Source organism: Phaethon aethereus (genome assembly GCF_964289735.1).
Source record: "Phaethon aethereus genome assembly, chromosome: 3".
Classification (NCBI taxonomy): Eukaryota; Metazoa; Chordata; class Aves; order Phaethontiformes; family Phaethontidae; genus Phaethon; species Phaethon aethereus.
In genome coordinates this window covers 119506826-119532170 of record NC_138576.1, presented here as the reverse complement: position 1 = coordinate 119532170, position 25345 = coordinate 119506826, and the positions used below count along the sequence as shown (strand labels likewise).

The 25345-nt window shown below is 38.9% G+C and overlaps 1 protein-coding gene across 2 annotated transcripts; it reads right to left on the bottom strand.

Moving 5' to 3' along the window:
• Positions 1-2060: 2060 nt before the first annotated feature.
• On the bottom strand, positions 2061-24976 carry ACTR2 (actin related protein 2; the record flags this gene model as incomplete). Of its 2 annotated transcripts, XM_081997227.1 has the most annotated exons (10): positions 2061-2741; positions 3967-4099; positions 4520-4665; positions 5392-5541; positions 6337-6473; positions 8858-8930; positions 12823-13038; positions 15028-15042; positions 18554-18664; positions 24929-24976. In XM_081997227.1, 10 exons carry the CDS (start codon positions 24974-24976, stop codon positions 2571-2573), a joined length of 1200 nt encoding a protein of 399 aa, XP_081853353.1. In that variant the 3' UTR covers positions 2061-2570. The 2 variants fall into 2 exon arrangements, with proteins under 2 accessions (XP_081853353.1, XP_081853354.1); XM_081997228.1 differs by lacking the exon at positions 15028-15042.
• Between the last annotated feature and the right edge of the window lie 369 nt (positions 24977-25345).

Genomic DNA, 25345 nt, shown 5'->3' with positions numbered 1-25345 from the left:
CAAAAAAACCCACTTTAAAACCAGATTGCTTTCCATAGCAATTATTGAAGCTGTCAGCTGAGAACACACACATACACTCTCGTGTGTGCAAACACACACATGGAGAACCACACTGAGCACAACTGGAATACCCCATTTAGTATTTGGATTACCTATGCGTTCTTCTGAATCCATGATAGCTGTAATTTAAAATGCTAGTTGCCTTTTTTAATATATACATGGTTTCCATGGGAACCCAAGATTCTGCACAATCAACTGACCTTTATTACTCATGGTGCTGTGAAGTTCTCTAGTGAAAGGGCAAAATTCCAAAACCTTTACTCAAACATGCACATACCTAACCGAAGCCAATGAACAGGGGAGACGATGGTTTAGAAAAGGGGTTGCGGGGTCAAGGTCTAGATTTGAAAAATCATATGACAGATTGTCATTCAAAAATGGTTATTAAGTCATTCTTTGGTTTATTTCCATGATTCTCAACACTGTCCGAAAAGCCCAGAGACAGTCACATGAGAAACCATAGCCCTAAAAGCAAGCCCACAGCATTTTTAAATCGTGTGTATTAAACGTTCAGAAGACTACAGGAATTCAGAGTACCCCTTACATTCATGTCCCCAAAAAATCTAGTAACCGCTTAAGTGCATGCACTGAGGCATGACCGGCATGCCTGTAAATTCATATTGTTCAAGTTAAGAGTAAATATAGCTGCAAAAAACCCCACCCACGTATAATTAAATGGTCATTACTAGCAATACTATAGCGACTGTCTTGTTATTAAAGAAATGCAGACATGGTTTCTGCCTGTTTGGCTCATTCAGCCAAAAGGAAGCTGTCTGCTTGATTTAGAAAGCAAGCAAATTTTAAGAATCCAAGGGAGTTTAATATTTCCATGTTCCTGGGGTCAATTATTAATGTAAAGATGTAGACAAATGACGAGTATATGAAAGCGCATCTCATACATTCCAAGGTTTGGAAGTCAAAAGCAGATCTTAACTTCCTGATTCTTAGATGTTACGGTAGGCTTGGAAAACCAGTAAGAAGTGATATAATATTTCCATGAAAAGCAAAGTAGAACTAAGTCTAACTGGCATTTGTATACAAGCAGTTTTTGCTATGCTTTATGTAAGGCAGATTTTATTGCAAAGACAGTTCCCAGTCTGCTAGTAGTACGAAAATACAGGCAACTAATACTCAGAGAAGATGGCTGATAATTACTAATGACAACTTCTATTTTTCAGAACAACTCAGCTTTAATGTACTTTCTGGAAACAGCATTTCATCACTGGTTTTCACTTCCTTCCCGATCCCACTGGACAAAATGAGTTGTGGATATTTACCAACCAACAACATCTCATATTCCAATGTTATTTTTAACTGGAACAAATATAGGTCATTCTTTATAACCTACTGCCAGTGGTTGTTTATAAATATCTGCTTGCTGCAATAAACACTGGTCACTGAAATATTCATTCGCAGTAACTACTTGGCACTAGGTTAATATACTTGTGAAGTTTAATGGAAGTGCTTCTGATGTACACACAAGCACTTAAAACATCAGACTTTTAAAACTTAGTTTTGGGGGTTTTAATATCTATAGTTACAGTTTTCACAAGCATTTCTGAAAGTATTAAATCTCTTCAGAAATTCAGAGGCTCCTGCCTCAGCATATCTAAGTTTCTCAACAATTACAGAATAGCTAATTTAACATTCTTGCTCCCTATGCCGAGACAACATGGTACCAAAAATTTAGCTATAAAAAAAGAAAGAGGCATTTTTGGTCAGACTGACCCCCAGCTGTCCCTTAACAGAAAAGCAACACAGCTCAAACCTGTCTCCTCCCTCCAGAAAAACACACCTAAGGCCACAAATTTACATTTGCCAGAGTATCAGGTGTTTCTCCATTTGTGGCAACTGTGTACATGCTCACCTAGAGAAATACAGTATGAAAGCCCCACCACCACCTTTAAGGATAAACCACCTCAGAAGCCAGTTTAGGCAGCAGTGCATATGGAACCACATTACATCAAAACAGTGTGTTAAAGCCATTCCAGCTAGTTAAACTAGTTTCTAACAATGTTTAATCAAAATTCCTAATTGCAGGAAAGAAAAAAATAATCTTAATGTAGAGAGAGGCAAAAAGATGCAAAGATAACCACCACAATGATCCAATAGCAAAAATTCCTGTTTAAAGGTTTTCTTATGCTAAAAAAAGGCACACAACCCCTTGTGAGCTAGAGACAAAAGCTAGCAGTACTACAGCAATAAACCCAGAAGAAAAAGCCTACCAGAATTACCCAATTGCCTACTGGGAAGGAACAATGAAGTAGACAGGCTGCTCTTGCTCTGTTTTGTTTGCAGGGAAGTGGTCAAATTTAATAGTCAAATTTAGCCACATTAAGAAACATTTAACAAAAGCTACCCCAAGAAACCAGAACAAAACCTGACCTTTGGGTCAAAAGGCCACAGACAGGCCTTTCCATAACATGTAGCTGAGTGAGTTCAGAGATTGGCAATGAAAGAAAAAAAAAAAAAAAAAGCTTTAGACATGTGATGGGAACAAGCTTTGGGATTTATCGAACAGTCACACCAAGCTTCTCCAGCACACGCACTCCCTTTTCTTGGTATTCTTGTCGGGTCATCCAGAAGTTGTCTTTGTCTTTCATGATGTCTGCTAGAACTGCGCCACCCAAAAACACCATGTGCTTTCGACGAGGTGGATCTTCAATTCGGATCTTAAATTTCTAAGAAAAAGAAATGAAACTGTTACTAGGATTCTTGAAACAAAGCCTTTCAAAATAAGATAGTGCTTTCCACCAGAACAATGAAATGGAAACTGTTTAGTGAGAAAAATGCAACAAAAAAACTGAAATGCTAGCATAGGGCACTCTGTGTGAGCTTCCAGCTTCACAACCAAAGTAAAATAACTACTTTGCACTGGAAATTAGAGACAGCTATTGACATTTTCCTCAAAATTCTACTTTCAGTGTATCCACAAAGCGCCCAGGAGTCAGAATACAAAATTAAAGACCGTATTTTTGCATTTCATGAGCATGGCAAAGAGTGAAATACTTCCTAAGCTTCAATGGTTAAAATTATCAGAAGTTACCAGATCATCAGATCACAAAATATTTTAGAATTATATCAAATTTTAGAAGGCCAGATGGAACAGATTTTAAATTTACACGGTCTAGACCAACTAATTAATATTCCCTTAAATTCTTTGATGCTAAAGCTCTAACTTCAAGAGCAAAAATGAGTGCAGTCAAAGCTATGTGTGAAATATTGTCTCAGACTTAAAACATCCTGTACAATTGAGTCATTCCATATAGCTGCAAAAGATCTGAGTGAACATTGTATTAAAAACCAGGGAAGTCCAATTCAGTTCAACATTAGAAACACCACTCAAAGGAATTTTCTCTGTAACTATCTCCTCCTTGAAAAGCAGACAGCATTACAATGCAGTGCTACCTCTGTAACGTGTGTGTGGCTGTTGTCTGCGTATCACAGTAACCAATGAACAAGGGAAATTTATTCCACTTGAAGGTGTCTGAGAACTCCAGCCTCCTACTTTTGAGTATTTCACTTACAGCATGAATCCAAACATTTGAAGATAATTAAAAAAAAACCCCACCACTTTTTGCTCAGTGATGACTTTCTAAGGCACAAAATTCATTAGCTTCATTAAACCTATATTACAAGTTGTGCCCTAGCATTTAACAACCCATTTTACATTCAAACTAATCCGAGACTTTAGGAATTACCTGCGATTAGCACGGACTAGAAGGTGGCTTTACTGCAAGTATAGACACAAGCAACCTACACGAAACGAACTCAGAGGCAGCAATTTTGCAAGTTGCATGGAGGGCCACCCGCAGCTTCTGTCATTTCTGACCACCTGGTTCCCTCTAGTGGGGATTCAGGATAAACCTCGGCCCCACACAAATAAAGTAGTGACTCGGTACCTACCGAGAGCTTTTCCACATCTCCTTTCAGAACTCGTTCCAGGTAGAGCTGTTTAAGTTCCCGCTCCAGTCGCGAAGGCAGCCCGGGGTACATGGTGGAACCTCCGGACAGCACAATGTGCTTGTAGAATTCAGACCTGACCAAAAAAAAATAGTCTTTCTAGTGTTTCATAGTATATTCGGTTGTACAAGTAGATACCTGTACGTACAGGGAGTAAATATAAATCTAAAAAACCGTCACTACACAAAGACAGACTTTGCACAAGTTTGTCAGACTTGCTCATGCTTTTCTAGGCATTGCAGAAAGCAGCAGTAAAAAAAAAAAACAAAAACCTGTGCTTTCAAAATTTTATCCTTGCTCATTCGTACCAAAATAGTCAAGTTTCCAGAAAACCTGTTAAGCTCCAAGGTGCTCAGACTGAGCCCCACTCTCACTATACACCCTCCCCCAGCAGTGCACATATTAGTGTCTAAAGCAAAAGAAGTTCTTTTGTTTGAATGCAGTTCTCACATCATCCCTGTACCCTGACAGAGGATTTTAAGTGTTCTGCTCTTACCTGGTATCAATGTCAGCAGCCTGGATGGTGTTAAACAGCAATTCAGCCACACCAACCCCCTCTACGTTGATTAAGTGAGGCTGGAAGAGAGCCTCCGGTGCCTCAAACCGTTCTCCACCAACTTTGATAATCCTGCCATCTGGGAGCTAGTGAAAAAAAAAAAAAACCACCATTTAGAAAACTACTTTTAGTCACTTGGATACTAAACAAACCAAGAGAAAATGACCCACATTGTTCCCTAATGTTCTAAAACAGGAAATTGTTGATAATTGTCACCACTGCAAGAAGTCATTCAGTACTACTGAAAGAAGATACAAATCCTTCAATCATTACACAATTTACTTAGGGACATCAGGGACCAGATACATCGATACTGACGTACCAAACATTTCCATGCAATATAGCTCCTAATACCAATTTAGACAATGATCTTGCAGCAAGACTAATGCTTTCCTGCAAGTTCTTTTCTTCCGTGTGTGATCACAGAAGTTTCCACTAAGAGCACATTTACCATTCCTGTCAACAGACACCAGTCTCATACATGTCACTGCTATATGATTTCAGATGAAGCTGAAACAACCCGACATGACAGAGTAAGTCCACTTTCTCTACAAGTTCCTGTACTATAATATTCAAATTTCAAGGATCTACAATGACAAAAATGAGTAAAGTCTTATGGAAAATCTGAAAAGAACAACAACAACAAAAAAGCTTTTAAAAGTTTTCCCAGAAGCAAGTAATCTGATTATACAGACACCTGTGTCTGGAAGTGAGCTACTGCCAAGAAAAATTTAGAAGGAATCAAAGCTAAATGCTACCTGACTTTAAACCTGTGAAGTTTAGGACAAGAAAAGCTGTCTCAAAACACTCACCGTGTAGGATTCAACTAGTACTGTGGTCTCTAATGCCAGTTTCTGCTCCTGTTCAATGTTGTATCCCACATAACATAGCTTTTCCTTAATCATGCGAACCGTCTCAAAATCAGCAGAATGGTTGAAAGCATACCCCCGCAGTAAGAGGAGCTAGATGGAACATTAGGTTAGCAGTAAATGAGAGGAACAGTCCAAACCTCTTTATCAGTAGATGGGTACATTCAAACATGTATCTTTAAAAATTCACCTCCCTTTAACTGCAAATTTAGTATTAAGTTAAATCTGTCAAAGTGTATCCATTATTACCAGAAAAATAGATTAGCAGCAGCATTACTCCAAGTGAGAAATTTTCTTCATCATTACAACTTTCAGTGTAACTATTACAAAGACAAATGGAAGATAACCAAGAAAATTCTTATATTTAGGACTTCACTTCAGAACACTCCACTATTCCAGTTCAACTATAAGATTTGTCAATCCAGAATGTTGCTTGTATTTAAAAAAACAAGTAGTCTATAAAACATACTGTCTTATTTGATAATCAGGGAAAAATCACTACACTATTTTACACACTGTAAGAAGAAGTCTTTCTGAAAACAGGTGAACAGAACTGATAGAATACAATTTTGTTTTCATTTTAGGTATCAAGAAAGCCAACTTTTGAGTTTTGCCTTCCCAAATATGGAATAAAATCCCTTTCTACAAGGCTGCCACTAAGCAAATGTGAAGTCTCTGAATAATATCAGTATTACCACATGCGATTTAGATGAGGAAACATAGTAAGGATAGAGTGAAGCAACACAGAGAATAGAGAAGTTATTTATGTAATTAGCATATGAATAATAAAGGGAAAGTGTATAGCAGTTTCTTGTTCTCAAGGGATTTTAACTCGAACCAATGTACCACAGATACCAGCCTCAACCTTAAAAATTCTTTCCAGCTTACCTTAATGAGGTACCTAGTGATATCCCTCCCAGCAATATCTAACCGTCTGGTGAGATGAGGGAGAGAGAAACCTTCATAAACTGGGCAAATATGAGTTACACCATCACCAGAGTCCACAACAACACCAGTCAACAAACCTAAGAGAATGGGAGGATGGGGGAAAAAAAAGTACAACTTTTATTACCACCTTCAAAATAGAGCAGAATAGTAGTGAGTTTAAGATAGGATTTTTCATTGTAATCTTAACACAATCTCTGTTCCCCCAGTCATAATTTTGGGAAAAGCAGTCACAATTTAGAATTCAGTTACTTCCATTCAGCTGGATTTTAAACTTAAGATTTTCATAGTAACAAATGCTTTCATGTAAGTTTTTTTAAAAGTATTACCTCTAGTTTTTCCTAGGTGCTTATAACTCCACCGTTCACAATTTTATGTGGTGTTTTGACATCTTAAATTGCACTCTAATTTAAAAGAATATCTAAGATCATTAAATGCTTGTCAGGGCATAAATTCCTCCTCAGATTCAGCTTTATATGCAACCTTGTATTAATTTCTCAAATATGAAGAAACCTGGGGCTATTCAGGCCACAAGTTTACCTTGTTACAATTATTAGGACTTACTGATTTTGACTGGTATTCAAAAAACAAAACAATGCTTTCGTAAGGTAGAGAATATTTGGACTATACAGCACACATCTAATTTTTTTCTTCCCCACAGAAACAGCATTAGGCTGAATCAGATCCACTTTCACAGGCTAAAGAAATTAACTCTGGTGAAAAAAGTTTACCGTAAAACCATTAAATTCTAAGTTGTACAAAAGTGGTATCATAAGTTCATAGAAACAGAAGTTTCTATACTTCAGCAGCAAAATAAATAAGAAGCAGAATTAATGGTGAAAGTTGATTAGAAAACAGTTTTATAGTTCCTCACAAGCTACCTAGAGCAAGAAAATGTATTTTAAGGGGAAACCTTAAAAAAATGAAGGAACATTTAATATGTAATGGCAAGGTGCATTGGTTTGGCTACTGTAATTTGCTCAAGCTTTGTAAACAGAAGGCAAACAAATTGGTTATTTGCCTCAAATGAACCAAAGAACACACTTTGGTTCAGTTGTGTGATCAGATCTTCAATTTATTAGTGAACTGGAATAACCGCTATGCAAACACAACAAATCTTGCAACTGGACACATGCAGTAAGTAAGGAAACAGTCAGTCACAAGGGACTACACCTAACTCCAAAAGACTGTTGTGAGGAGTTGCTAAAGAATTCCCTAATTAGAACTAGGTTTTGATATATAAACCCCTTTGCACTTAAAAGGCACATAAGCACGCAATTCCAGGTAAAAGCAACAACTAGTCTTAAGAGAGTTTTAACAGCAGCAACAAAATGTGGTGCACTGAAATGCGGCATGCCTCTATATGCAATTTCAACCACTACTTTAATCTGTAATATAATACAAATAAGTAGGATGTTTTAAAGGGCCGTTTAAAAATTATTATTTTTAAAAGCATATGTTCTATTTATGTGTCACTTGGTTTGTTGTAACTTAGAAGGTCTTCAACTTTCATTTAGATGTTATTATCTAGAAACACTGTGGACCACTCTAAATTGTTTCACGTTTTGTTATTCACAAAGTAATTGAGCACTATGTGGTAAAATACATATACAATTACAGCAGAATTTAAGACTATATGTTAGTCAATTAAATACTTACAAGGAATCAAATCAAAGAAAAACCAAGGCAGGGGGGAAATAACAGGACAGATTGCAGCAAACGAAATTAATATCCAGGTCTGCAGAAGTGGTTTTGGTTCAACTAGTTTTAATGACTTGCATAACAGAACCACCCTTCCAGTACTCCATCACTTTTGCTCTTGGACATAGAAACTGTGGTGGCATGTTAATGGACAAGGATATTTATGTCCTGCTATGTGACAGCTAAACACACCAAGCTGCTAGTAAACAGATGTAAGGAGTCATGTTATTAGAACTGATGTGCTTGAGTAACTTCTTAAAATCCTAGATGGATTGCAGTCAATGGTAGAATTTCTATCGAATTCACGAATCTGGAACTTTCTCCTCAGGCTGAGGATCATTTGTTCTAGTTTAATATATAGCAAAAGAGTCCACTTTTTTTTTGAACTGCAAATAGTGCAAAAGTCACCTAGTCATCTTCTTGAAATTCACTTATGATAATAAATTCTTCCTTTATCAGAAAATCAAAAGCCTGTTGTTAAGACTTGATGCCAAAGGCTAAATGACTACACCCTGAAACAATAACTGTTTTGATAAACCAGATTTTTGCACTTACAAGCACGTCTCCACAGTTGGTTCATGAAAATAACACTGACAGTGTTACCTATCAATAGTTCCTCAAAACAATAAGCAAGCCCGTAAGTCAGAGCTGAGCTTACTTACAACAGCACCGAGTTAAGCCCAAGACCCACTAACACCGTATTAGTACTTTGTCTCAGAAACACATTTATAAACTAAACAGATTTTAAGTTATCTTCTCCTACCTTGAGCATACAAAGTAAGAACAGCCTGAATGGCTACATACACCCCAGAAAACTGGTATGTCTCAAACATAACCTGTAAGATGAAGGCAAAAATTAATTTCCAAAACAGGCCAAGAAATTTCATACATTTGAAAACCGTTTTTCTATAATTCTGCATTTTTGCTAATCAAAAACACTTTCCAGGAAATTTTGTCACACAGATTCTACACAAACATTAGAAACCTACTTGCTCTATGGCAGTAAGTAGTACATTCAGTTCTATATCTTACCTGTTGACACAAGATGAGCCGTACAAAATATTCCATGTCTGTTTAGCAATACAAGTGAATACTTTCAAGAAAACCACACACCAATTTCTGCAGCTTTACCAAGCCATTTTCCAAAGTGCTTTAATGAGTGGGAGGCAGTACTTGTAGACCAGCCAAGTACTTCCTTACTGAAGTGTAACTTGGGAATGAAATGTTTGTTAAAGGTGTATGCTCTTAATCTAATTAAGTTCAGTTTTCTTTCCCCTTCATATCAAGCCCTACAGCCTTTGTATAACCGCAGACTATGTCAAGCAATGACCAGACTCCTACGCGCATGGGTCTAGAATCAGTGTCACTGGTTGTTCTCTGAGTCTGCACCGCCATCTTCCCTTCTTTAAAGCATAACTGATGACAAACTTCGAAAATTAGTGCAAAATGCACTATTATTGAAATAGTACACATAGGGCTAATTATGTTACCACATAAAGAAATTCAGAGGTTTGCAGAACTCTTACTGAAACATAAAAAGTAACTGCCTGTCTTGTAGACTAGGTTCCCCTAACCACTAGTTTCAGTGAAGAAACAGAGTCTAGGATTAAAGGATGTAGAGTTTATAGGATCTTGTCTTCCTTATAAACACAAAAAAGGCCAAGTAAACAAATCATACTGCACAGCAGTTTTCCCCTCAAAACGCTTTACCAGGAAAAACAGATGAACTCTGCTTATTCCAGCAGATACAGAAGTTTTGCTTTTGCTATTCCATAGCCTCCTGTTCACTACTGCAACTTTTAGGAATAGAAACTGATTAAATCCTAATTACTCCCAGAGCTCAAGTAAAAGATATCTAAATATTTTTAAAGAAAAAAAGCTGATGCCTGGCAATTTTAGAATTCTGAACTATTTAAGGAACCTCCTCTGTTAGAATAGCATGATTTTAAACAGCTGGCCCATATCAAAAACCTGATCCTTGCAAAGTCAAGTTAATTATTTCACAGCTGTATCGAGCACACTACAAAACCCCTGGGAAGACTGATGCTGCCTTTCTCAGGGTATTTGCTGTGAGCAGCAGTATAGCAGAAGCCAAGCAGAAAGGAACACAGAAGGGGTGAGCACCCTGCCATGACAACATCAAGCCTTGGGTTTTTATAAACCCCCAATGTGAACTGGGTAATACAAAAGGAAATTTAATACAGTAGTTAGGTGAATGGGCTAAGAATGAGGAAGACATTACAAGGCTGGCTAGTAACTTATGTAATGGCCACAATTTAGCACATAACGCAATACCTTCAGAAACAAGAAGCAGAAGTGTCTGCCAGAAAAGGAATAGTTGAAAGGGCAGCAACACAAAGAGAGATCCCATTTGAGTAGTCATTGTCTAAAACCAGCACTATTCCAATGGAAGAGTCTTTCCAACAACCTGAGTGCTTACAAAATGAAAAACTTATTTAAGAAAAATCTAAATTATCATCTTCATACAACAAAACGAATATCCAAAAGGCATGAGTTACTGCCCTCACATGTTGTACTAAATCCTAGAAGCCACTGCAAAACCCTTTTATAACCTATATGCAGGCCTTTGGGGGGTTATTATTCCTTCCTTCAAGATGTCTAGGTCTGTTCTGTTGGACATGAAAAATGCCTTGACACAGGACACATATGTTAACAAATCTTAAGATGTAAACACCGAGCAGGACGTTCTCCTGAAAAGACGACTCTTCTTGTGACAGCAGCTTTTGGATTACCTACAAAGTGACTGGGCATAGAAAGGAAGAACTAAAAATTGGGGTAATTGAGGTAACTAGAGACAAACAGCAAACACTCAGTTAAGCTGAGGAGCAACCAGTGCCTTTTACACACTATGAAAGAAACAGCACTTTCGTTTGTTTTATGATATATCTGTCATGTGAACATTTGCTGCTGTTACTATGTATCTGAGTTCGATGGAGCAATGGGGTGAGGAAAGAGAACTACTGGAAGTAGAATGAAGTACAGTGTATATAATTATCTACCATCTTGATATGGCCCAGATGACTAAGCTTTTCTTTTAAAATGCTACTGCAGTGTATCACAAAATGCAGAGATGTTGTTATATTTACTGCAGGCTTTAGGAAAAATCTTAATTCAGTCCTCTGCTTCATCCTGGGCTAGCCTCCCTGAAAAGGAGGAGTCCATGTCAAAAATGGAAGGAGTATAAGTATGTTGCAGTTAAAAACCTAAATACTGCTAGTCCTCATAACACTGATCCATTAAAAATATTAATAGAAACAACGAGCTTCTGTTTAACTCAAATTTAATTTTACAGAAATGGATTCTAGTTCTCCTTAATCCTCTGGATCATGATTAAGTATCTACAATCTCTGGAGTGGCTTAAAAAAAGCAAATGGAGCAATGCAAATATTTTATCAGAGTTCAGAAGCCATACAAGACTTTTCAGTGTATGGTATAAAATTACTCAGTACCAGAATAACTAAACCCCAGCCTTTTGTGCTGAGCAGGAAAACAGAAACAAGAACACTATTGTAGACAGCTGAAAAGCAAAGAAGCCCGAACAGGAAATTCAACCATTCCTGCTACATGGAGGCCACCCGGAATAATCTGCTACGTCTATCACACCACAGCTGACTGATGTACAATAGACAGCATTACTTATGTTGCATTACATAATACTTAGGTAATAGGTCCCTAATGTCCACAATTGCTAAGAAATTTTGAATTTAGATTACACAGTTTGATTTTTTCACTTAAGTTTTTCCAACTTTGCTATACTTCACTTGCTCCCGAGTCACTGAAAGAAAACATTAGCGCAAATATATTCACTGCTATGTTGCAGAAAGCGCTATTGTAGCTGTGACAACAAAAGGATTTTAAAGGAAAGGTCAGCAGGTAATGAGAAAGGTAAATTCTTATTAGGCCAAGCAACAGATTTGGGAAAAAAAAAGTATACGCAAGCTTTCATATTCAGAATTCTGATAAATTGATAAGGTTTCAGACTTAGAATCCATTATTCCTGCCCTATCAGCTATTCTAACAACACATTTTTAAATTACATTTTTGTAACACTGAATACTTACATTAATCAAAAATGCCTATGACGTTTGAGAAAAAAAATCAAAACAGGAAACTAAACTTTTTGTTCTCATCAAACATTACTTCTCTTCAAAAATCAAGTCTTTGTCATATGGTAATAGAGCTAAACAATATACATCTGACAACCTACATTAACACAAGGTTCAGATGGAGCTTAGGTCACCTAGGGCCTGAGATCAAGGATCCAAGAACCAGGCTTTACTTCTTAGAAGACTTTCATCGATAATCCCTAGTGTTAATCAAAGATGAGTGAATTGGTTGTCATCACACCTTTGTCTCAACTACCTCCAACAACATCTGGTAAGCACCACCTCAGCCTCCTCTGAAGCATTACTGGCTTACAGAAGTCCAAGTCACTTAAAGTAATTAACATTCATCCGATAGCTAGTAATCAATATATCTTGGATATATGAAGACAAACATATATTTCCAGTTCTGTGTTTTAATTGTGATATGGCTTGAGACAAGAAGCCTGCTTGCATCTTTTGAACGAGATCAGCTCATTGAGGACGAGTTTTGGTTAGAAAACAGAACTGCTTTGCCTCAGACTTATGAGGTGTTGCAAGAAGTTAAAATCTCTTAGTGATGCTTCAGTGACAGTATATATCAGTTTCTAGTAGACAGACATACCTCCACGATCTTCTCCCTGTTTTTAGTTGGATTCATGGGAGGTTCTGTGAGTAGTATTTTACAATTTTTTGTGTCAATATTAAGTTTTTCTGGTCCAAACGTGTAATCCCAGAGGTGCTTCATATCATCCCAGTTCCGAACTATGCCATTCTCCATTGGATAATTCACTTCCAGCATTGAGCGCAATTCACTTGCTTCATCACCAACCATGAGATCCTGTAAAGTTTTAATATAGAAACATGTCAGTGCTTGCAAAGTTTTCTAAACACCAAAATCCTCAAGAATGACAGTGAACTGCTCCAGCCTGTGTCCAACTGTGTTCTTAAACAATACCCAAGTTTTAGAATCATTTTCAGCTACTTAGGAGAAAAGTAGAATTGTTTCATGTAGTATTTAAATTTGTCTGTTACCCATCCCAAACCTTTTCCAAAATAAGCTTTATTAATTCCATTTGCCAATTAACCTTAAACAAACTCTGTTAACAGCTAGATACTACAAAGACCTTCATAAGTACAGATGTTTTTCCACCGACACCTCCAAAATTCTTTTATCAAATACTAATTTCTAAGGGCTGAGATGCAAAATATCACATAAGAGTAGTAGGTGGGATTGGCAGAGTATTTTTCCATGCATGTTGCAAATTTTTGTGCACAATACCAAAAAAGGAATAATGAGTGGTGAATAAGCATACTGAACAGTAGCAAAAGCAAATAAGAGATTAGAAGTTCCACACTTGACATTGAAAGAAACAATGGTTTACATATTGCCTATGTCAGTAGGGTGTGAAGAGACACATCTAAATATAAAAATATACCCTCGTCTGTTCCATGCCAAAAGTCCCAAGCCAAAAACCCCATTAATGCATTCTTACACAAATACAACCAACTAATGCATAGTTTGTATAGTCATTTCATACTGATTAAGCAACCTGTTTATTAGTTATGCAAACATTGCACATTCAAATTAGTAGCACCGTAGCTTCTCCTTTCCCACGTATTTCCCAGAGGAAGTATGCACAGTAACATCTTATTTTTGCTCCCTATTATATCCCATACTTTTCTAAAGAAGCCTTAACTGACTTGCTCATATTTGGCCTATAAGGACATATTTCTAAGTACTAATAGCACTGTTTCCATACTGGTATTATATTCCTTTCATTGCAAAAAACCCAGCTGCTTCATACAAAAATATGCCACTGCCATTGTGGCACAGAAAATTTCCAAGTGAGGGCTACTCAACCTACTATTCAATGCTAGGGAAAAAAAGATGCACAACGAAAAATCCAGCGTCCGGTTTATAACGCCTTTTTTAAGGAGTAACCGAAACAATTACTGTTGACCATGTAAAAAGGAAGTTCATTGAGAACAGTTTAAATCAAACCATTCCTCTTCCAACCCCTCTCCCTGACAAGGCATTTTAATTTGTTCTCCCTTGCACAGTAGATCACTGTACAGAAGACAGAAGTCAAGACTCTAACATTTTAAATCAAATGTACCCTAGTCAAACCACACTATGAAAACTCCACCATGCAGCCACGTTACTCCTGAGAATTTAAGACAACAGAAACTCCATCAGCTAGAAGAATCAGAAGCCTTTTTTGTGCATTGTTCTTTGAGGATCTCTGCTGCCCAACAGGACATAGCCCAGGAAAAGCCGCTATTCAAATGTGCACTGAAAGTTGCACAAAACTTTGACGTCCTTTTAAAACAAAGTTAAAGGGCAGAACAATTGTTCTCAAGAGCACACTAACAAACATGCACACTTGGTAGGTGAAGAGGAAGAAGGACAGCACAACTGAATTTGCAGAGAGGAACCCGTATCATGACATTCAATGTTTCCACCACTTTGGTACTCAGTAACAGTTGTCTAGCTGAAATCTGAAAGTTTTTTCACACTCTTGGTTTTTAATGTTAAACACAGCAATTTCTACTGTTAATGGTGCTGAGCTTACATTGATCTTTAAGAGTTATTCTTACATCTCGCAAAATTACAGGTTATGTAGCATTTAGAAGAAATACACAAAATACTCTCATTAATTAGTTGCTAGTAAACCAAAGCAATGAACAACGTCCAAAATAGGTATGTATTCAAATGTAAAATGTAGGACAAGACAAAACAATGAATAGCATCAAAAAATAACATAACAGCTACTAGGTCCCATCAAGCAAAAATGGTAAACAAACAGCACAGGGGCACCTCACTTACCATCTTTTTGTTATTCTACTTCAACACGTCAAGAAAGGTGAAGAAAGAAGGTAGAAGCAAGAAAGTCAGAAAAGGCCTAAATGAAATTCTCAAATTATTTTAAGTACACAGTAGAAATAGGCTGAAAAAGAGATGCAAGTACAGCGGGAAGTGATCTGAGTTAGTTTAGTTAGGGCCAAGCTAGCATTCTCAGGATCTCAGATTAAAATGTCTCTTTAAAAGAAGCTATTGATACAAGTCACTAGCATGTCATGTTTATGCATCTTACGTCACAAACAAGATCAGTATATCTGCCTCTTTCTCATAAATAGGATTCTGTGCACAAATATTCTGCAACACCGGAGTTTTACCCTGGGCAAGGCATTTATATGAACTAAACAAGACTCCGCACAATGCATTTGACCTTAACTAGCTCTGACAAATGCTAAATTTCAATGTTCTTCTAAATATTCCGCTTTAAATACCCAAGAACTGAAAACTATAACATAATAGCATTCACCTATAAGCAGGCTAAACTGTTCATACATCATGGAATAAATACCCAAAAAGAATCAAATAGGAGATATTCACTTAAATTATGGTGTCTACTCTCAGAATGGAAATAAACAATCATGAAGTGCAGTAGCAAGAGCAGTGTCTCAAAGCTCTTTCTCTATAGCAAGCTAGGGAGGTAGCAAGATAGGATAATTAAAGTGACCAGGATGCAATATGAGAAATCTGAAGTGTATGTGTACAAACACTGTCCAAAATTATACTAAAGCCAGTTTCACGATTATTGATATTTTTCCTCCTTTGATTAAATTTACTTTGAGTCACCTAAACTGCCAAAAGCCATAGGATAACCATCAGCAAATCTGCTTATCCCGCAAATTGTGTCAGAGGAAAAGTGCGTAGAGTTTCTGGCAGCTGCCTTTGCACAGGCAGTACCAATGAAGCTGGTCAGAACATGGCCATCTTCCTCACTTCAAATCCACAGAACAACCTCCTCCAGGCATGTCTTGGGCAGAAACAGAACTGTAGGACATGGACTATGGCTTAGCAGGTCTGATCTGCCCTAAAATCCTAATTTGTTTTAACCAGTCAAAGCTACCCATCAGTCCTGCCTTCCTAAGAAGGTTATTAACCCCTGCTACAGATAGTAAAGCAGTAAAAGCTAAGAGCATCATCTATGCTTCTGGGTTTAGAGTTTTAAGGTTGCAATTTTAAGCAAAATAATCCCAGTAATAAGTGAATTTTTGTGTTTATGTCCTGAACTGAGGACTCAGTAGGAAAAAAAGCTATATCCCTGCTGCTGGCTGAAATGAGAATCCAGAAGGAAAACATGAGCAAAGCAACCTGAAATCAGTAAGTCAACAGATGGATGATAACCACTGTTTTGATCAGCTTCCAGACTCTTTTCACAAAGTTTCTGAATTCCACAGGAAAGACAGCTTTTCTGAAGAGTTTTGAAAAGTTAAACTGATAAGCTTCTTGCCAGCTTCCTTTACTCAGTTTTAAACCTATCCTGCAAGAACTTGCAGTGAATGGCTAGAATTATATTTTGGCATAAAATTAATGTGCTAAAACACATTTTTTTAGCAAATCTGCAAGAATCTCACAAATAAAAGCAGCAGTCACACTTAACAAGTCTTCCTATTGTATTACCTTACTGGGATACCCAAAGTATCTGTGGCAGGGACGACTTCTTAATACACTGTTTCCTTAAGAAGGAGTGACAGGCTATTATAGGCAGATGCTATAAAACTTCTAGGAAGAATCTAGACACAGTTTATACTCTCTAAAATGCACCCATGTGATCCATGCTCAAGCAGAAGACTGGCAATGAGGGCAAAATTATAGTTCACTGGTTCTTTTGCATTGATCTCATAGCAACTACCCACTTCTACCTCCTATCTTTCCAATTCAACACTGTCATCTGTAATGATACTAAAGGAAGTTATCAGATAATCAGAGGATACCAAAACTGGCAGGACAGGCTGTATCAGATCAGCTGGAAAGAAAACATGACTTCAACAACAAGATTTCATGCAAGAGAATTTTTCTTGGACTTAAGACTTGTAAATCACTGCATAACTTTCACAGAACTTCACCAGGACCTCCTTGAAGAAATTGTCACATTAAGTTAAAGTAGGTACCTGAAGAAACACTTCTCTTGCAAGAGAAAGGAAGATGGGTTCCCTCTCCTTACAAAAACTCCTATCTACTGTGAAAGGGAAAGATCTCCATCCTTTCAACAAAATTGTCCTAGCTGACACAAGCTAAGCAGTATTGCAATATTAAAAAAAAAAGAAAGCGCATTTTGGGAAGGTCTGGTGTCTTTCATCCTCTTGACTTCCTAGTATGACATTCTGCTGATACTACTAAGTTTTCATAGGCAGCAGGAGAAATCAGATAACTGAAGTTCAACCATACGGTTCTGAAAATAAGGTACGAGACTGGGCAGATTTTTTTTTTTTTTCCTTTTACTAAGCTGCTGCTCAGAAGCAACAGGGAAAGCAAAATTGAAAGCCTGTACATGTGTGGTTCTACTTGACCTTCACTGGCCTAAACGACAGCTTCTACACTACTGCGTCGCCTCTCACTTCTCCCTCAAGTTCCTGCTTCTGCCTTGGTCTCAAACTGGAGCTTGCACAATTGTCTAGTGAGGCAGTCAAAACTTTAGTGGACAAAGAAATCACTCTTTCAGCTGGATCAGGTCACTTATGTGGATCACCACATGACTGCACAGGCAGTATGGCTAGCACAAGGTGAGAATATGTGGCTAGAAGCAAGAAGGGAGGATGCGACCACAGCAGAGCCAAGACATTTACTGGAGCCTGTATTGCAGAAGCAACTACTAATACTTGAAGCACTACTCTGTAATTACAAAATAAAGTGAGAAATGATAGCTCCCCAGACTTCAGAAAAATATGGCGTGTGTCCCCAGTTCCAAGCTTGGAACAACGTCCCAAGACAAGGTAGCCTGAACATAGTTTCTACATCTCTAGCTGGTGTGGAGTACCTACGCCTAACAGCAGCAAAAAGAAAAGAAAACAGAAACAATAGAAACGATGAAATGCAAATACAATCAAGGTTAAACATCTCATACAAGATCACAGATGATCAACTGTGAGCAGAAAGCAAACAGTATAGAAAGACCTGGAAGCTCCAGCTGCTCTTCAACATTGTCTCAGAATCTTACAGTACAGCTTGGCGACAAACATCAACCACTTCTGCCTTATTTCTGCGTTCTAATCTTGATGTCATTTACATATTGGCATTTGAAGCCCCTTTTTGCCCAGAACCACTTGAGCCCTACCTGCTGCCTCCTCAGTTGTGCTATGTGAAGGCCTCCAGTGTTTTAGATTACCTGCTTAGTAACTTTGTAGTATGTGACAGGCTAAAACCCAATACAGAAATGAATCAACAGATCCTTAAAGAGCATAACGGAGAATTAAGGAAAAAGCATTTCCAAACATTACATAAATCAAAAGCTGTCCTAAATATTTTTATCTGTCAGAAAGGAATAATAATGAAAAAAATTTACCTTGATTTCAATGTTTCCCACTTTAGCAGTTGATCTTATAATAGGTCTTCCAACCAAAGCTGGAAAAATGTGCTCTGGAAAGTTTGAGCCTGCATAGCCACATTTCACAAACTGAAAAGGAATAAATAATTTTATTAGAAAATGCATTACTTTTGTTTACCAATAGAACCCTGGTTTAGGGTAAAAAAAATAGAAGCCCAAATTTAAGAGAATGTGTCCCACTGGAAAACAATTGGATTTACACTTTCAAATCAATTTTGCACATTTCAGATGATGCATAGGTCTGTAAAACTGAATTAAAGCATTTTCGAGAATGTTTTCTGAATCAGAATGTCAGATTTTTGAGAAACAGTATTAAAACGACTTAGTAGGTTGAGAGGTATAAAAGAGTCCAGTGTTTGCATTTGGATTTCCTGCCACTCTAAAAAAAGTTCTCTAGCAACCTGAAACCCATCATTTTGTAATGGATCACCTTATAATGAGAACCCAATGAGACCAAATTAAATCATCTCTCCAATTAGAGCACAAAGTAGCATAACAAATTATACATCAGAAAAACCCCAAAACCTTGTGAATTTAGGTGTTATGCTGTTATAAGGAGCATTTAACAGTGAACTAGCAGAGATACTCTGTACAATTCAGATGGATTTCTCAGATTTTCATATTTTTCAGGGTTTCTTTTAAGGAAAAAACCAGGAGTTTTACAGTAAGCCCTTCTAAAACCAACAGCACAACCAACACCTCAGCTGATGGTAGTTCACACCAAACAGGATACTCTGAAAGAATGTTTGTTACCCAAATATGTATGAAAGGAAGCTTTGTATCACTGCGTCCCAAGATAGTATATACACTAAGAAAACAGTGAGGATTAACTGAGCATAAAAATAAATATATACAGTCACTAGAGGAAGCTCCATTGTAAAACAAGAGCTTTAAGTATGCCAACAAGAAGTTACAGTTTTAGCTCATGGGGATCAGCAAATTATGCTCTTTGGCTATCCTACTCTGATGTTCATGTATCATACTCTGATGTTCTGCCTGCAGTTCATAAAAAGCAGGCTTCTTTTTTTTGATGCATACTTTGCGTACTGCGCTGTATCAGCATGCCAGAACAAAGTCCTGCAGTCCCAAACTAAACATTATGCATATTCATCTGCAAAATTACTCAATCATCTAGGTGTAACAGCAGTACCAGATCATCACAGGATCATTCAGGTTGGAGGGAACCTCAGGAGCTGTCTCGTCCAACCTTGGGCTCAAAGCAGTCAACACTGAATTCAGACCAGGTTGCTTAGGGCTTTGACCAGTGGGGTGTTGGAAGCCTCCAAGGACAGACAATTCACAGCCTCCTTGGGACCCTGTCCCAAAGTTTAATTACCCATTTTAGGTTTTATTAAAAGCTATCTCCTAGAATTTCCAAAATGTTCACCGAGTTTTCTGAAGTGAGGTCTGAAGACTGCCACTGAAACAATTATCACAGCAAAAAGAGTACAGCTAATTGCAGCTGAGGGGAATTCTGCCATTACACTAATGGTAACATAAAAAGTCACTTTCTGTTGCTCTAAATTATTCGCCTTACTGCAGTAAAAAGGGCACCCGTTTTGGAAATAAAGTTATAGAGCCAGTTACGGAAAGAGCCATGTGATATTTTAATTAAAGTTGAGCTAATACGGGGCAGGGGGGGAAGCACATTTTTTTTGCTTTTTGTGACCCTAATTTCTTTCACCCATTCAGTGCTTGCTGTCTCCAAAGACAGAGCTGTTTGGAATACCTGAAGAATGACACTGTGTATACAACTCATTTTGCTCATTCTACTTCAATCCCAGTTCTCTGAAAAGGCAAGTACTTATCAATTATTTTACTTATATTAAGGACAGAAGTTACCTAGGAGTTATATAGATCTTATCTGTGTATTCAAGAATGCAGTGCTGCTATGAGAAAGCAAAGCAGCCACAAGCATTTCTGGATCACACTACACAAATACACTAGAAGACTTTACCAGAACTTTTACACCAGAGAAAACATAAGACATTTTGAAGGACTAAGCCAAGTCCAAATAATAGTGTCCAAATTTAAAAAAAAAAAAAAAAAAAAAAAAAAAGCGCTCCCTTTCAGACTTGGCAAATTACTGCATTCAGGGCAATCACACATTTTTTGTTGCTACTATAATATTTAGGTACGATTGTTATAAATTTCCTTGTGTAGGACCTGGTCAAGCTAGAAGGAAATTCTAAAAAAACAGCCCATACAATCCCATACTCCAGCTTAGGGTTTCATAAATTGTTCCAAGTACAACCATAAGCACCTCCAGGTAGCCCATGAACCTTTACACCCATATATCTGCTTACAGCTTTTCCTCCTTTTCTCTCCCCCAGCGTGAAGCAACTTCGCTACCAGTCATCACCAGCTGTGTTCGTCAACAGAAGTAACAGGACCAGTAACATCTAAATGAATCTTTACAACTCAAGCTACTGGAGCACCCCTCAAGAAGCTCCACTACCCACACTTTTAAACCCAGATGACTGGGCAAATAAACGCCAAGATTTATATAGCAACAACTGAGATACGTGACTGAAATGACTACTGCACAAAGTCAGTAAGTGCCTCTTGGCCAACCTTAAAATACATCTCAAAATCACATAAAACTATGCTGACCTACAAATACACTATTCTAAGTTCTTACTACTTGAACTACAATAGTAACTTCCAGCCCCCTTCCACGTTAAGACCTTGACCCACCTTCCTGGGAAGTTAACAACATTGGCAATTAACATATCCTAGATTTTAAAAACAGATTGTCATTTCTCCAACTAGCCTAACACACAATCAAAACCAGATTTAATTTCTGTAAACTACAATGAGCAAGATTAAGCCTGGACGTTCACAGTTCATTCCCTACCCCTTTCAGGCCAGAACACAGTGCTGTAGAAATGTCATTTCTTAAGAAGTCGGGTAAACTCAGCAGTAGATAGAAAGGTCAGAATTTTAACTCTGTCTCCTCCTCTTCAAATTTGAAATTTCTCCCTCCAGGCTACATGAAAATTTGGTGAAGAAGAGAACAAGTCAGCCTTGTACATCAGCTTCCCCATCAATGAGAACACTCCCACTGCAGTATTCTCCCTGATATGATACTGAATATTCAGCTGGTTCGGGAGGTTTGTGATGACATAACATTGTATATTATGGCTGAGGAACCAGACTCGGTAAAACTACCAACAGGTAAATGCACTTAAACACAGATGTATATAATAATAGATCCTGGACAGTTTTAGATTTTTTAAGGGGTTCAAGAAACCCAAGATACCTCTGCCTCCCATCCCTTACAGGAGATCCTCCAAAATATTCAATTAAACTTTATGAACTGCAGTAGTTTGGAATATAATCAGCTTCTCTTTTCTAGTGCCAGACATCAAATACTCACTGTTCCTGCCATTCTCAATTTGAAACGTGTACAGTGTGTTTGTTTCTCTACCATCTCTTATTGTGCACACCCTGTGGAACAATTATCATATGATTTCAGTACAATGCTCAGTATACATCATGTCTCGAACAATAACACCAACACTCAATGAATTTACGCATCTCCGCAAGGAAGCCAAGAGCTCATCATCATTAATTTTTGCACACATTTGCGACACATTCAGAATGTTTTAAGAATAGCTACTTAGCTTGCCTGTGTGCAAGACCACGTATGTAATAAGTTTTACCATATATAGTTTCTTCTCCATTTCAGTGTGGTTTATACTGACTCTTTCACTTCCTACTGAGTCATCAAACAGTAAGAACTTGTATGTATAAGTACTCTTTCAAACGAAAAGAATGAGGAAGCTCACAAACAGGTCACGTGATGAGTTTTAAAAAGAATGCTAATATTCTTATCAGGTCTATGAGCCTGATTCTTTCCATTGATGCAACTCTCAAAGAAAAACCCTAAATACAATTAGAGCAATTTTACAGGCCACTAAATAACTTACCATTTGTCCCATAACAATAAGAACATCCATCTCTAATGCTTTAGACCTTTGATGTGCCACTGCCTGTCTCTCCCCTACATTACGTGTCGCAAGAACTTCCTTCTAGTCACTTCTTCCTCAAAGATCAGTTGCAGGCAGATACGTTACAAGTTCTACTGCAGCGCAACAGGGACAGTAAATTTCAAAGACAAGCCTAAAGTTAAAATCACATCCGATTTTTCTAAGATATTCACCATTTTTATGTAATATTTCTGGCACCTAGCAAGAGATTTAACTGCAATCATGGCTTTAAGTATGACATATTGCAGCGTATCAGAAATCACTCCGACATAAAGCATCTCTTCTTTGTCGTAAAGAAAAAATATTATTATAAAAATACTGGTTTGACAATATAGGACAATAATCTCAACATGCAGTTAAGGATCAAAAGATTTACTGAATGGAATTTTCTTCCAGTTTAATTATCCCAATTCTATTTTAATTATCCCAGTTCAACCTAAATGTTTTGAGTTTACCAATTTAACAATTATTTCTTGATACTCTACTATCCCACGCAATGAACTCTGTGGCCAGGGTACTTCCATACGCACATTGTTCTCCTTAGAGGCCAAACACAACCCAAAGCAACACAAGCTGAAGTGACACAGGCCCCTCCTCTTGGCACTGCGACAGCACTATAAAGGCACCTTCTGCTGTTATGGTCATTTATGTCCTGCATACAACTCGCAGAGGAAAAAAAACTTATCGTTCCAAGATGTCTCTTGATTTAAAAGCACACAGAGATATGTTACACTGTACGAAAATGTGTGTTACAAACCCAGCTTGGGAAATTGGGTATAAATAATTGCTTCTAGCCCACACCTCACACCTTACCAAGACCGGCCACAGCACAATACTGCTCTCACTACCTGTTTACGAAACATTTTACAACTCAATGATTTATTGCTAGGTAAAGGACCACACTAAAGGATGAAGCTCTAACTTTTTTTTTTATATGGGCCTTAAAATAAGAGTACTAAACAAAAACAAAAAAAGCTTCCACATCCTTTGTAAGAAGAAAACAGTAAATGTGTTCTTTTTTTATTTTCCTTTTTCTAAATGATAGTGTAAAAGGTGTCCAAGGGCTCCAGACCCCAGCCCTATGAAAGAGAGGTTTTTCCTAAAGGAGGGAAAATGAGAAGACATCAGAACTGTCAAACCCCCAAACTGTCAAACATGATGCTGTTCTTCCTGAACCATTCCAGTCATTTCAGATGCTAATTGCAGCCCCTCCAACTCAGGATGCTGAATCTCTATCAATGACATCCTTTGCCTCAACTAGTCTCCCTTTGGCTTTTTAAAAAAAAAAAAAACAACTTTATTCCAAGTGTTCATTTTTTTAAAATCACTTTTTTTTTTTTGACCATTCAAGAGACCTTTACATGCTGTCAGTTGTGTTAACTCTCCACACAATAGTTCTTTATTGTGGGAAACCCTAGAACTGCTACACAAAATTACCGAGGGGGAACATCCACCTATAGCATGGTATCTATTTGCTCTAAAATGGTATTTTTTTCCACTTCCTGTCGAGGCGCCTCAAAGCCTGCAAACCACTGACAAAAGGATGAATTTCTAGTGCCTGCAGTTCACAGAGGGCACAAAAGGTGAAAGGATGGAGAAAAGACGTTTGGGGCTCTCAATTAAAAAAAAAAAAAAAAAGACAATTTTGAGTATGCTGCAGATCAGGAAGGTATTAACGAAAGGATGATGCTCCATTTTAACAAGTAGTTGCAAAAAAAACCAAACAAAAAACCCCAACAAACCCCTCACGTTTCCCTAAAACTAATAACCCTACATAGAAAGGGCATATCCCTAGTTGCTGAATGTATAATGCGTTCATTCACAATTTTTTAAAAATTGTATTTTTGGTTAAGTGCTCGTTGCTATAGCTCAGGTCATGTAGAGCAATAAGATATTCACAGTAAATCAGCAAAATGCCGGGGGGGTGGGGGCACAGCACAATACCCACGCAGCAGACGCAGCACTGAAGACCCCCGACGGCCGATTTTGCTCAGCCAGTTTAGAAATAAGCGAACAACCGGCAAACCGCCGGGACTGCCAGTTATCCGCGCCGCGCTCCCCCCGCCCATTCATTCCGCAGGCCCGCACCGGCCTCCCGCGCTCCAGCGGCTGCCCGCGGGCCGGGGCTGGCGGAGGGCGGCGCGGCCCTTTGCCGGCCCCAGGCAGCGCCTCGGCGCTGGGGGGAAGGCGGCCGGGCCCGGTAGCGGCGGCAGCCGGCCGGGCGCGGCCCGCGGGCGTGCCGGCAGGAAGCCGGGCCGGGTCGGGGGGGAGTCGCCCTGCTTCCCCTTTCCCCCTCCCCCGCCCCGGCGGCAGGGCGGGTCCCCGGGCCGGAGCGACTCACCCCAGTGCCGTTGTCGCACACCACCACCTTCCTGCCCAGTGTGTCCATCCCTGCGCGCCGCCGCCGCCGCCCCGCACCGACACAGACCCGGCCGCCGCCGCCGCCCCGACCGCCTCCGCCGCCGCCACCGCCGGGGCCCCCCCACCCGCGCGCCCGCCCTGCCTCCCGCCGCGCGCGCACGCCGGAAGGCGTCAGCGCCCGCCGCTGCCCAATCAGCGTGGCGACACCCCCCCTCCCCCGCCGCCCGCCCCTTCCCGCCCCGCCCGCCCCCGTTGCCATGGCGGCGTCTCCGCGCCCCGTGGCCTTCCCCGTCCCCACAGGCCGCCCCGCTCTCCGGGCCAGACACCGGGGCGCTCCCGGACAGGAAAGCGACACGAAAATCGAGGCAAATAACCGGATTTATTTTTTTCCTTTCGC